Consider the following 13898-nt stretch of genomic DNA (forward strand, 5'->3'; position numbering starts at 1 on the left):
TCTACTAAGTCTTCCCACAGCATAAGCTATATCAGGTCTAGTACTAATCATGGCATACATTAGACAACCAATAGCCCTTGAGTATTCAAGTTGAGACACAGGAGATCCTTTATTATGTAGAAGCTTAAGACTAGGATCTATAGGAGTGCTAACAGTAGAACAATTCTCAAAGTTAAACTTTTTTAATATCTTCTCAATATAATGAGATTGAGAAATTGAAATCCCATTTTTTCCTTTTCTAATTCTTATACCAAGAATTACCTCAGCCTCCCCCATGTCTTTCATATCAAAACTAGATGATAAGAATTTCTTAGTTTTATCAACTTCTTCCAAATCGGTACCAAATATCAACATATCATCTACATATAAACAAATCATGACTCCTTTACCAGAAGTATCAAATTTGCTATATACACACTTGTCAGCTTGGTTTAATGCAAAACCATTAGACAAGACAACATCATCAAACTTTTGATGCCATTGTTTTGGTGCTTGTTTCAAACCATATAATGACTTCTTCAATTTGCACACCTTATGTTCATTACCAGGCATAACAAATCCTTCAGGTTGTTTCATGTAGATTTCCTCATCTAAGTCACCATTCAAGAATGCAGTTTTGACATCCATTTGGTGAATCACAAGATTATGTATAGCTGCAAGAGCTAACAATAATCTAATAGTGGAAATTGTAGCAACAGGAGCATAAGTATCAAAGAAATCAATGCCTTCTTTCTGCCTAAAGCCTTGGATAACCAATCTGGCTTTATACTTATCAATTGTGCCATCCACCTTCATTTTCCTTTTGAGGATCCACTTACTTCCCAATGCCTTGCAACCAGGAGGTAAATCTGACAATACCCAAGTATTGTTATGCATGATAGAATCAATCTCATCCTGAATTGCTTCTTTCCAGAAATGAACATCCCTAGAACCCATAGCTTCACTAAAAGTCTTTGGATCCTCCTCAATATTAAAACAATATTGATGTTGACATATAGTCTCATTCCTTGTTCCTTCAACTAGATAAAGTTGAAAATCAGATCCAAAAGACTTAGCTTTTCTAGCTCTAGTACTCTTTCTAAGTTCAGGCACAGAACTTGTACCCCCATAATCATCTCCAGCTTGAGTTGTGTTTTTGTTGAAAGATTGGTGAATCATGTCCCTTGGTCTAGGTATAGATGTAAATCTTTCTTCATCAAAGATAGCATCTCTTGACTCTATAACAGTGTTAACAGACACAGAGTCATTAGATTCTAAAACATAGAATCTATAAGCTTTGGAATGCTCGGCATATCCAATAAAGATACAATCTATACCTCTCTCACCCAATGTTTTCCTTTTGGGTTCAGTGAGCCTTACAACTGCTCTGCAACCCCAAACTTTGAGATAACTCAAATTTGGTACCTTTTTACACCAAAGTTCATAAGGAGTATTCTTACTCCTTTTATTTGGAGTTCTGTTCAAGATGTAACATGCAGTTAACATTGCCTCACTCCAAAACCCTTCACTTAATCCAGAATAAGACAACATGGAATTAACCATTTCTTTCAAAGTCCTATTCTTTCTTTCAGCTACACCATTTTGTTGTGGTGTATAAGGAGCTGTGGTTTGATGTATTATTCCAGTTGATTCAAAATAAATTGGATCATAATACTCACCACCTCTATCAGTACGTAAGACTTTTATTAATTCATTTTTATGAAGCTCAACTTGTTGTTTATGAATTTTAAATTTATCAAGTGCTTCATCCTTAGAATGTAGCAAATAGACATAACAATATCTAGATGCATCATCAATAAAAGTAACAACATACTTTTTGTTTCCAAGGGAAGGTGTTGCATGGAAATCACATAAATCACTATGTATTAGATCCAACACCTTGCTTTCCCTAACAACATCTTTGAAAGGTTGTCTAGTGATTTTAGTTAGCATGCATGTTTTACATTTTTCATTATTTTGCATATCAAAGGAAGGAATTAAACTCATTTTAGACATGTCTTTTAATCCTTTGTAATGAATGTGTCCTAGTCTAGCATGCCATAATTCATATTTATTAAAATTATTGCTAGTACTAGTAGAAGCCATGCAAACAGAATTATCAATAAAAAGATAATTAATATTTAGCCTAATCTTTCCATTACATACATATCCAAATCCTATAAAAGAACCATGTCTTGACAAGATATACTTGTCACTTTCCAATACTTGTTTGTAACCACAATTATTTAATACAATTTCAGACACGAGATTCTTACGAATCCCTGGAACATATAAAACATTGTTCAAACACAAACATTTCCCAGAAGTAAAAGTAAGTAAAACAGATCCTATGCCCTTGATTGGTTCAGTTGCAACATTTCCCATCTTTACAACAGATCCATCATTAATTGGTTGAAAGTCCTTGAACCAATATAAATCTTTGCAAACATGACTTGTTGCTCCCGAATCAACCCACCATGCAACATTATCATCCTGCACATAAAATGCTTCAGAAATCACAGAAATATAATTCTGAATATATTTAGAATTCTGCATTAATACAGAAATCTGACCTTGTTGCTTCTCTGGATCCTTGGATCCACTTGGTCCTGCACCATCCTTGTTCACTTTACGTAAACGACAATCTTTCTTGAAGTGACCCGGTTTGTTACAATTCCAACACACCACTTTAGCCTTCTTGTTGGAAGACTTTTCATCCTTTCCTTTAAACTTCCTTTTTCCATTAGACTTCTTTTGATTCTTTGATCCTTCTCCATCCACCATGTTCACAGAAGAGGAACCAACTTGGTTCTTGCCTTTGGGATTGTTATCAAGTTCTTGAGTCCTTAAGGACTCTTCAATCCGTAAATGGCTTCCAAGTTGAGTCAAAGTTAATTCCTCTTTGTTATGTTTCAGATTGTGTTTAAAATCCTTCCAGGAAGGGGGCAGTTTGTCAATAATTACAGCCACAGAAATGGCTTCATCCATTTTCAGATTGTGTTGAGCAAACTGTCCCAGGATCCTTAACATTTCATGGAATTGTTCCATAACAGGCCTAGAGTCAATCATTTTGTAACCCATAAAGTTACTGACAAGAAACTTCTTGCTAGAAGCATCTTCTGCCATGTATTTGGATTCAAGAGAATCCCACAGTTCTTTTGCAGATTCGAAATTTTGATAGATATCAAAAAGAGAGTCAGACATACCATTGAGAATATGACCACGACATATGTAATCATCATTTTCCCACTTTGATCTCCTTCTTGTTGCCTCCAAAGGTTCATCTTCAACAGATTCTGGTAAGACTGGCATGGGTGTACTCAGAACATATACCACTTTCAAAGTGGTAAGGAGAAAGTGCATCTTCTTCTGCCATCTACGAAAATCTTGTCCTTCAAACTTGTTCAATTTGTTAAACTTGCTTGTCATATCCTTTACAGAATCGCCACTTGCCATGATCACAAATTACTTCGATTTTTGTTAGAAATTTGGGTTTAGAAAGGCTTGGAAATTCTGAGAATTGTGATTATCACTTTCAAATCGAAGTATTTTGTGGTACTCCCAAATCTTCAATTGGATAAGACTCAGAGAGACAAGAACAAAGAATGTTTGATGATATTTTCGTATGTACCAGAAAATGAGACCAAAACCAACTTTTAACAACTTTGTCTGAAAACTGTCATATGACAGTTTTAAACTATCATAAAACCATAAAAACTGTCATAAAACGGATATATAGATAAGGGTCAAACCAATGGTCAATTATCTGGAAAATCAATTTTCTGATGCATTTTTTTAATATAGTAACAGCTCGATCCCAACCAGGGGCTCTGCCCCTTGGACCCCGCCAGGGGCTGCCGCCCCTTGGACCCCGCTCCCAGGGGCGCTGCCCCCGGACCCCCATTTGTTCAGGGGCTTCGCCCCTAAATGACAGTGTACTTTGAAACTTGATCAAACTTAAACAAGTGTGTACTCCACACCTTCCTTACTTGTTTAATATTTATCATGATCATTTTTGGTCAACACAAAGTAATCTCATTACACTTAAATAACATTGATGATCAAAATCACCAACAGCTAAACCCTTAAGCGTGATGCGACCTTGTATAGGTCACAACAGGACACCGTTGTTTGCACAAAAACCATATTTTTGAGATTTGGAGCCTATTTAAAGGAGCTAACATCTATGGTTTCCCCTTCTATGAGTCTCCACACTCAAAGAGATACCCTAGCCTCCATTGCCTTGTTTTCTTGAAGTTTGGAGCTATTTGGCGTGTTTTGTTGAAGAAGAAGCTTGCATGGTGTTAGTGGAATCTTGTTCTAAGGAAGTTTTCGCATTCTCATTACTTTGTTCTATCATTGTAAGTATAAATCTCCAAGTTTTATGTTTTCCCTATTTAGATATAGAGTGTTTGAGTAATAATGTGCATTTTGGTCTCATTCCTAGTTATTACTTGGAGTTTAGGAAAACTCCAACTTAAGGTTGTTTTTTATGGCCATTTTTGGACACTTATTGGTAAGAAGAGAGTATGAACAAAACATCTTCAAGACATGAAAGAAGCTTCAAGCCATTTAAGGCTCATATTGGATCAAGATTTCGAAATCTCTATGTATGGGTCATGGATTTGGATAAGTTGGAAGTTTATCCATTAAGATCATATTTAGATAGGTTCTGTAAAGTTTGTACCTTTGTCTTAAGAGATTAAATGTTTAACAAAAATGATGTTTCTTCCCCAAAAAGCGCGACACGATCAAGGAGGGGTTGCAATGCAAGGATTGCGACGCGACCAGTTATTGGGTCGTGGCGTGTTGGTCCATTGACTTTGACTAGTTGACCATTGACTTTTTGATCAGTTTGAATTTTGGTTAAATGTTCGTGGATTAAAGGTTTTTGACTATGGGCTTGCCTCCAATTTATATCGGTCGTTGAGTTGCACCTAATGTGATTTTAGATTGTTTGTGTAGCTAATTCCTTCGAGGACGCGAGTGTGTGATTTTTCTCAGATCCATGTGAGATTTCTCAATAAACTATGTGTAACATTGAAACATCCAAAAATCCAGGTAATTTTGCTTTATTTTTATTATTGAGTTTTAGCAAAGGACCATCCCCTTATATGATGGGTGTACTCACATGTACGCTAAGCGTATGAGGGCACACGTCATCGAACATTGGAGCCTCGTGCTCGGGGCATACAAGGAGGTATGCAGGGCGTACGTGGCCTAGATTAGAAACCCTTAATATGTGGTCTTGTGTCGCATTTAAACCCTCTTATAAGCATTGGACCTCATTTGCATCGACTCCCATTGTCTCTCAATGTCCCTAGAAACCCTAATTGCCATTGGAAGTGAGTTTGAGCTTGGAGAGTCAAAAGGAAGCCAGTTTTCAATGTGTTTTCAATGATAAGAGTTTGTGGTGCATTCCTTGAACGTAGTAGAGCTTCTAGATCCAACATCTCCTTCATCTTAGGGGGGGGGTATAAAGTCCATACCTTGCTCATCTATTGTTTATATCTCCTCTTGAGCTTGTTTTGGTCTTTTTGGTCACTGTTGGAAGGTCATGATGTGTCAAGACCATTTGAGATGCTAAAGTTTGTACATCTAGATGTTTAGTGGCCTCTTTTGTCAGAACTAGCATTTTAGGGCTAGGTTTCCTATCCATGTGCAAGATAGTTCCTTTGTGTATCTATGTAAGACTACATGTAGTATAAATTAGCATCAGTGTTATATAGGTTTATACATCCAAAATTGTGATTCATGTCAAAACTTGCTCTTGTAAGCCCAAAATCTAACCCAATAAGCTATGATCACTCAACTTTGTGGTATTAACCCTGACTTCTCGGTTCAAACCTCCTAATGGACCAAGGCCTTCTTATAGGGCCTTCTTCGGCCAAAAGCCCTAGTTAACCTTATTATGGACCGAGAACCCATATTTGAGCCATAGTTGGGCCGAAAATTCTAAATTAACATAGTTTTGGATCGTAAGAACCTTATTGGGCTGTGAAAATTTATTTAATGCTTAATGGGACAAATGCCTTTATTAGGAATAATTTTGGGCCGAAAACTCTTTCACTTAATCTTTTTGGGCCGAAAAACCATATATGGGCCCTGATGGATCAAAAATCTTTATTGGGCTCTCTCAGCTAAACCAAAAATCCTTAAGCTTTTCAAAAATAAAAACATTTTCGGAAGAAACTTTTGAGAAAAAAACTTAAAAAGAAAAGAGTTTTTGAAAAAGAGAAAAAGGGTGTGGTACATGCAATCAGCCGAGCTCAAGTAAGTACTCCCAAATTACCCATGCAAGTTTATGTTATGATTATTAGTTTCAGTTTAAGTAGAACAACATGCTAGAATAGGAATATTGATCTAGGAGGATGCCTTATGTGCCTGCTATATGTGTTCCAACTTTATGATAATTGCATGCTAGTATTGAGTAGACAGTAGTAGGATAGCATGTTTAGGTTATGCCTAATAGTATGAGCTCAACATTGTATGCTAGTACAGTTTCTCATTATGAGGATAGATTTGCTTGAGTAGTTTCCTATGTCCAAGTGTTGCTTGCTTTGTGCCTTGTGGGACTCTGGGTGATGGGAGTTAGCCATTAGATGAATACATCACGTCACATGTGATCAGGGTTGAATAATCTCAAAGTGTTGGTTTTGGCCCTATTGTGTTGCTCTCGTCTGAGTCTAACCATTGTAGGGAGGAGTCTTTTACTCGAAGGATTATTTGAGCCTCGTCACATGTGATGGTATTCAGGTGATGGCTAATTGGCATTACAAGGAGGCCCTCGGCAGCTAAGGATTGGTTTGGTTGGAGTCAAAGATCTCCCTAGGGAAAGCCTAGGATGAGAGTATCAGAGATCAGTAGCAGTAGAAGTAACTTGGTGGATGTCAAGGCACTTTTGAGGAAAGTACGGATAGATGTGGAAGGTAGTATGGGCCTGTACTACTGAAAGGAGAGGATTCGTACTTGAATCGAGGAAGGCTGAGATGAGACCAGGAAACTTGTAGTAGTAGCGATCCCTCGATATATATCAGTGTTTCTGACGTTTATCATGATGTGTTTTCAGAATGGTGGTTTTACGCCCTAGGCCAACAGTCGGCAGTTCAGGAGCCGGCGAGGGATGATGATCAGGCTCGGGGGCCGAGGATCTAGCTGAGCAAAGCAAAGAGTTCCTTACCTCAGAGGTTACTCGCACCATACTTGAGCAGACTCCTATGATCTTCATTTCGATCAAGGAGGGTATTCTAGAGCTGATGGACGAGAGGTTGAGCATATTCCGTGCTGAGGTGGCGGCCATGATAGGGTCGCGCACACTCACCTTCATGGAGTTCTGGGCTTGTGGAGCTCCAGACTACCATGGGGCGTGAGACCCCATAGCGAGTACTAGGTGGTTAGCTGATGTCGTCAACGATTTCCGCGCCATCAGATGTCCCGAGGGGGACAAGGTCAGACTAGCATCCTGTCATCTGAAGGACAGGGCATGAGATTGGTGGGAGGAGATAGGGCATGTCATTAGGGATGATGCAGCACTTGATGTGATGACCTGGGCTGATTTTACTACTAGGTTCATATCCAAGTTTGCACCAGTTATTGAGGTGCAGTAGTTAGCTAGGGGTTTGGGGATCTCACTCATACTACAGAGACAGTGGTGGAGATTACCGCCAAGTTCAAGGAGAGGGCACTTCTCGTTCCTCAGTACGTAGTTGAAGAGGAAATGAAGAAGGCCCGTTATCATGAGATGTTAGGGAGTGATAGCCACCAATTTGTGAGCCAGTCCAGCTGTAAAACGTTGGATGATGTGATTGTTATGGCTCGTGAGAGAGAGATAGATTTGGAAATGGAGAAGAAGAGGAAGCCAAAGGCAGCATCTGGTACAGGGAGTTCGGGCAAAAAACCCAAGGTATCAGATCACAGATCTAGAGGATAGCAGAGCCACAGTCGGCATGGAAAGTGTGGGAGATTTCACGATGGGGTGTGCAAGGGAGGGAGTCCCGGTTGCTACAAGTGTGGACGGACCGAGAATATAAACAGAGATTGTACAGCTACTCCCACTACCACCACAACATCTGGTCTGACTTGCTTCCATTTCAATCAGAGGGGACATAAAAAGTCCCAGTGTCCAAGTTTGTCAACAACAGGGAAGGTGGCGGCACCTGCCCCTACTACATTGAGTATTACAGACGGCCGTCAGGGCCGGGGTGAGGCACCAGTGGTGAAGAGTAGAGCTTTTCAAATGACAGCAGAGGAGGCACGAGCAATTCATGATGTGGTGACAGGTATGTATTTTTCCTCTTATCTTTTTATTGATATTGGTTGTTTCTCATGGTTATATGTTTTCGTATAGGGTCGTTCTTAGTGAACGGCATTTCAGCTAGAATATTGTTTGACTCGGGGACTACCCAATCATTTTTTTCTCTTGCGCTTAGCAAGAGGTTTAGCAGGGCTCCGAGGGAGCTGGATTGTCCACTTGAGGTTAAGATAGCGGATGACAGGACCGTCAGGGTCGCGAGAGTACATAGAGAATGTTCGTTGTAGTTATTTGATGAACAGTTTTTAGTAGACCTGGTTCCTATTCCCTTGCGAGGGAATAAGGTTATAGTGGTATGGATTGGTTGATCCCCAATGGGGCAGTGATTGATTGGGAGTTGTAGTTATTAAGGGTTTGCACTCCCGGTGGGGGAGAGTTAGTGATTCAGGGCGAGAGGCCACAACGCGGACCAGTCCTTTGTTCAGCGGTGAGAGCGAGACGCTACGTTCAGCAGGGTTATGCAGGGTACATCACCTATGTTATAGATGCCAAGGAGAAGGGTAAGGTGACAATCAAGGTTGTAAAAAATGCTCGGCGGACGCTCGGCAGTTGACTGGTGCCAAGCGATTAATCGGTGTTGGCGGGGATTAATCGCCGATTAATCGGAGAACCTTAATTATTATTATTATTATTATTATTATTATTATTAATTAAACATTTAATTAATGTCATTAAAAAAAACATTTAAGTAATAGACCATCATACTGCAAGACCATAACGAGTTTAATAATCCCAAAAAAACACATTTTCATTGATTTAAATGTTCATCTTCTTCTAATCTCCTCCGACTTCTTCTAATATTTGAACTCCATCCGACTCATATTCACCTTCTTCAAACACTTGTTCCTCACTCTCGGACTCGAAATCTTCATCAAAAAGTTCCCTAGTTGTTGAATTTTGATGGGATACTTGATTATCATTAGTCCCGAGAGCTTCACCAATCGATTCCATATTTGATTCGGGGTCGACTTCATCTACATCACGATCACTACAATCAACAATCCCTTCTTGAGCCGAGTGAGAATCATTTGCTAAAAGCACTTCCAAAGTCCTATTTTTTCTCTTTTTGTTTTTTTCCGTTAAATTTGCATTGAATTGAACATTAACAAGATTGTTCAATCTACTTGTCTCCAATCTATTTCGTTTCTTTGTATGTACCTATAAAGGTACACACAAAAAATGGTTAAAAACATTTTTCATATTTAAAGAATTAAAGTTTATAACTTTATAACTAACCACTTCAAACGTGCTCCAATTCCTTTCACACCCCGATGAACTACTAGTTAAAGAAAGAATTTCATTGCAATCTTTGTTAAATGAGGAGTCGAGCCACCAAAAAGTCCCCACCATCTTGCTATAATTTTGAAACAAAAACACATTATTAAATTAACAAATATAAAATTTTACCATTTTATAAAATAAGCAAATAAAAGTAGAAACAAATTACCCGGATCAAAGTCGGCATTGTTCACCATACAAGATTTATATCCAAGCTCCACTCCAAATCTATCAACCTTTTCCTTGTACTTTGGCAAGTCAATAGTCACGACTTGTCTTTGCATCTCTAAATCTCCAAAAAAGTAATGTATCAAAAAATTCAAGAACCGCATCCATTATGTCGGGATCATGTTGAAGTTGTGAATCCTTATAATGATAATAAGGATTCAAAACATAAGTCGTCAGATGTAATTTTGAATCTAGCCGACCTTTCATCTTGTTGGTTATGATATCTATAATAGACTTGTAAGCTTTCTCTTGACCACCCAAAGCTTTCATAATTTCTTCTTTTGCTACTTTAATATCCTCGTAAACAAAACCCATTGAGGGCTTCCAATCCGCATCAACCATTCGGATGACTTTAACCAAAGGGGAAAGCACTTTTAAACATTGTGTCACACCAGCCCAAAATTGGAGACTTGTCACCGTCCCATATGAGGCTCTTCCTTTAGGCATACCAGAAAATTTACACTCCTCCCATTCGGTGCTAGAAAACATATGTTTTAGCTGCTCCTTTTTTTCAAATAAGCTTTGTAATGTTAGAAAGGCGGAAGCAAATCTCGTGACTCCCGATCGAATAATTTCCCTTTTCTTGGTGTAGTTTCTCATCATAGCCAAGGTTTTGGTGTGAGCATAAATGAATATGGTTAGTTTCTTTTCTTGATCTAGGGCATTCTTAAACCTTGGAAGTCCACCAATACCTTCAAGAAATAAACACGATTGAATAACAAATTAATGAATTATATTATAAAATAAACCATGTTAAAACTAAAATACTAAGTAAATAATATAAGAAAGAAAACATAAATACCTTCGAGCATGAGGTTAATGGTGTGTGTCGCACACGATGACCAAAAAATAGTCAGTCTTTTTTCTTTTAGTAACTTCGCCGCTCCCATGTTATTCGTGGCATTATCGGTCACAACTTGAACAACATGCTCGAGACCAACTTGTTGAATGCAAGATTCCACATAATCATATATGTGTCGGCTTGTATGTGCTTCACTTGAACTCTCTTTTGATGATGAAAACACGTGTAACAGCTCAAATTTTCAAATAAATTTTTCATTTAAAACAAAACATCATTATTCGACAAAAGGGTTTATTCCAAGTTTATTTCAAAAATATAACAAATAAATCTCCAGGATCTTCAACAGTGGCAGTGTGTACGTGTCACGCCGGCGCCTTTCCACGGTCATCACTAGTACCTGAAAAAAAAACATAAACACAACTATTAAGCATAAATGCTTAGTGAGTTCCCCAGTATACGACTTACCCACATACGCCTTCCGGCCCGGACCTTTCGGTCCACATAACATTGCCTTCCGGCCCGTAACATAATCGCCTTCCGGCCCATAATATATATCGCCTTCCGGCCCATATTAAATTGCCTTCCGGCCCATAGTATTTTGCCTTCCGGCCCATGATAGTATAAAACATAACACATGTAACATAATACACATAGCACATAAGTCATACATCATACCGTCCTTTCTATCACATACAATCTCGCCTTCCGGCCCGTATAAGCATACATCACATATAAGCATACATCACATATAAAGCATCTACCTCTCTAGACATAGCATGAATATAACACATATGACCTTCCGGTCTCACAGTCAAACCCTTCCGGGTGAAGTATAGTGAGAAGACTCACCTCGTAGTATGCAAGCTACAAACCCTTCGAGCTACTCGCACACAATCCGCTAATCCGCAGGTTCCCTATAATACCACATCCTTTGTTAATGATCTTATCAAACAAGACAACTGACCCTACTAAGTTATATACAGGTCAACGGTCAATCTTGACCGGACTCGTCGAGTGCAAAGGGTAACTCGACGAGTATAGACACCCTGACACCACTCGCCGAGTCTGAAGAACGACTCGACGAGTTCCAGTAGATCTTCAAGCTACTCGCCGAGTCTGAAGAACAACTCGGCGAGCCCTAGTGAACCTTCAAGCTACTCGCCGAGTCTGATCATTGGACTCGTCGAGTCCTCGCCATGCAGTCAATCCGCTGCCTCCTGTATTTCGCATGATTTTGAAGTATATAGATATGGGGCTTCCTGAACTTTCACATATACTATTACAGGGATTTTTAAACACTTATAACAACAATATAATCTAACAAATCCTTAAATGGGTTTCCTAAACCCTAAACTCGCATACAACGTAAAAGTTACAGATTTCGATCCGAAGATTACCTGGAAACGTGTTCCCTGTGTCTCCAAACCTCCAGTACTCGATTCCTTTGATCACCACCTTGCTCCTCCTTGTCTAACAATCTCTTCAAGCCTCCTCAAGTCCTCTCTCTTGCTTCAGATGCTCACACACTCCCAGGGTATCTTCAATCGGCCAAAAGACGCGACATGACGGCCATAAGATCGTTATATACGATCAGAAATGAAACGGCTAGGGTTCAGCTGAAACAGCGTCGACTCGCCGAGTCCCTATTTGGACTCGTCGAGTCCAGTCGCGTATCTGCGACTGCAACCAAGACCATGGCCCTACTCGGCGAGTCATGCACCTACTCGCCGAGTCCCCTCTTAAATGTGCCCAAAAATAATTTAAAGAATTACCTGAAATTCCGGGCTGTTACAACTCTCCCCCACTAGAACTAGACTTCGCCCTCGAAGTCTCTCATTCTGCGAATAACTCCGGATGTTGCTCCCGCATTTCTCTTTCCGGCTCCCAAGTCATCTCCGATCCTTTCCGATGTTGCCACTGAACCAACACCAGAGGTATCTCCTTGTTCCGTAGAACCTTGATCTTCCGATCCCTGATAGCTACTGGTCTCTCGGCGTAATTCAGGCTCGCATCCACCTGAATATCTTCTAACGGAACCACTGCTGCCTCATCGGCTATACACTTCCTCAACTGCGACACGTGGAAGGTATTGTGAATCTGACTCAGCTCTGCTGGCAACTCCAACCGATAAGCTACCCGACCTACCCTTGCAATTACCCGAAATGGACCTATGAACCGGGGCCCCAATTTGCCCCTCTTCCTGAACCGAATTACCCCTTTCCAAGGAGAAACCTTTAGGAGAACGAAGTCGCCAACCTGGAATTCGAGCTCGGATCGGCGTCTGTCCGCATAACTCTTCTGTCGGCTCTGGGCGGTCAATAACCTCTGCCTCACACGCTAAATCTGCTCGGTCGTCTGAAGTACAATTTCTGTACTGCCCATCACTCTCTGTCCCACTTCTCCCCAGCAAATGGGAGTCCGACACCTCCTACCATACAACAACTCAAAAGGTGGCATACCAATGCTCGAATGATGGCTATTGTTGTAGGAAAACTCAGCCAACGGCAGATGCGCATCCCAGCTACCCCCGAAGTCTAACACACACGCTCTAAGCATGTCTTCCAATGTCTGAATCGTCCGCTCGCTCTGACCGTCGGTCTGGGGATGGTATGCGGTACTAAAATGCAGCTTAGTACCCAACTCCTCATGGAATTTCTTCCAGAACTTGGAAGTGAAACGTACATCGCGATCCGAAACAATCGAGGTCGGCACTCCATGCCGAGATACTATCTCTCTCACGTACAACTCTGCCAACTTCTCTGCTGATGAACTTTCACTAATGGCAAGGAAGTGTGCACTCTTTGTTAGCCTATCCACAATCACCCAAATCGCATCGACTCCCCTGGCAGTTTTCGGCAATTTGGTGATGAAATCCATCGTGATCTGATCCCACTTCCACTCAGGGATCTCCAAGGGTTGCAACTTACCGTGCGGTCTCTGGTGCTCGGCCTTAACTTTACGGCAGGTCAAACACCTCTCAACGAACCAGGCAACGTCTCTCTTCATGCAAGGCCACCAGTACTCCTTTTTCAAATCCAGATACATTTTCGTAGCACCGGGATGGATCGAGAATTTCGATCTATGTGCCTCCTCCATCAAAGTAACACGCGTACCGCCCACGAATGGCACCCAGATCCGACCCTGAAATGTCAGAAGTCCCCGCCCATCCGTAACGAACTCTGAAATCAACCCGACGACCCTCTCCTGTTTCTGCATCCCAGACTTCACAACCTCGGCCTGTGCCCCACGAATAGTATCTAATACCGGAGTCATCACCGTCAATCTCAAACATACGTCCCG

General features: G+C 40.5%; 1 protein-coding gene across 1 annotated transcript; it reads right to left on the reverse strand.

The window, feature by feature from the left end:
- Nucleotides 1-9064: 9064 nt before the first annotated feature.
- LOC145016168 (uncharacterized) lies at nt 9065-10686 on the reverse strand. The gene is made up of 5 exons (XM_078974567.1): nt 10599-10686; nt 9997-10488; nt 9698-9854; nt 9527-9644; nt 9065-9448 (listed from the first exon to the last, which is right to left on the reverse strand). The coding sequence occupies exons 1-5, from the start codon at nt 10684-10686 to the stop codon at nt 9065-9067; spliced, it is 1239 nt and encodes a 412-aa protein (XP_078830693.1).
- Between the last annotated feature and the right edge of the window lie 3212 nt (nt 10687-13898).

This window comes from Lactuca saligna, chromosome 9, assembly GCF_052625555.1.
Source record: "Lactuca saligna cultivar CGN05327 chromosome 9, ASM5262555v1, whole genome shotgun sequence".
Lineage (NCBI taxonomy): Eukaryota > Viridiplantae > Streptophyta > Magnoliopsida > Asterales > Asteraceae > Lactuca > Lactuca saligna.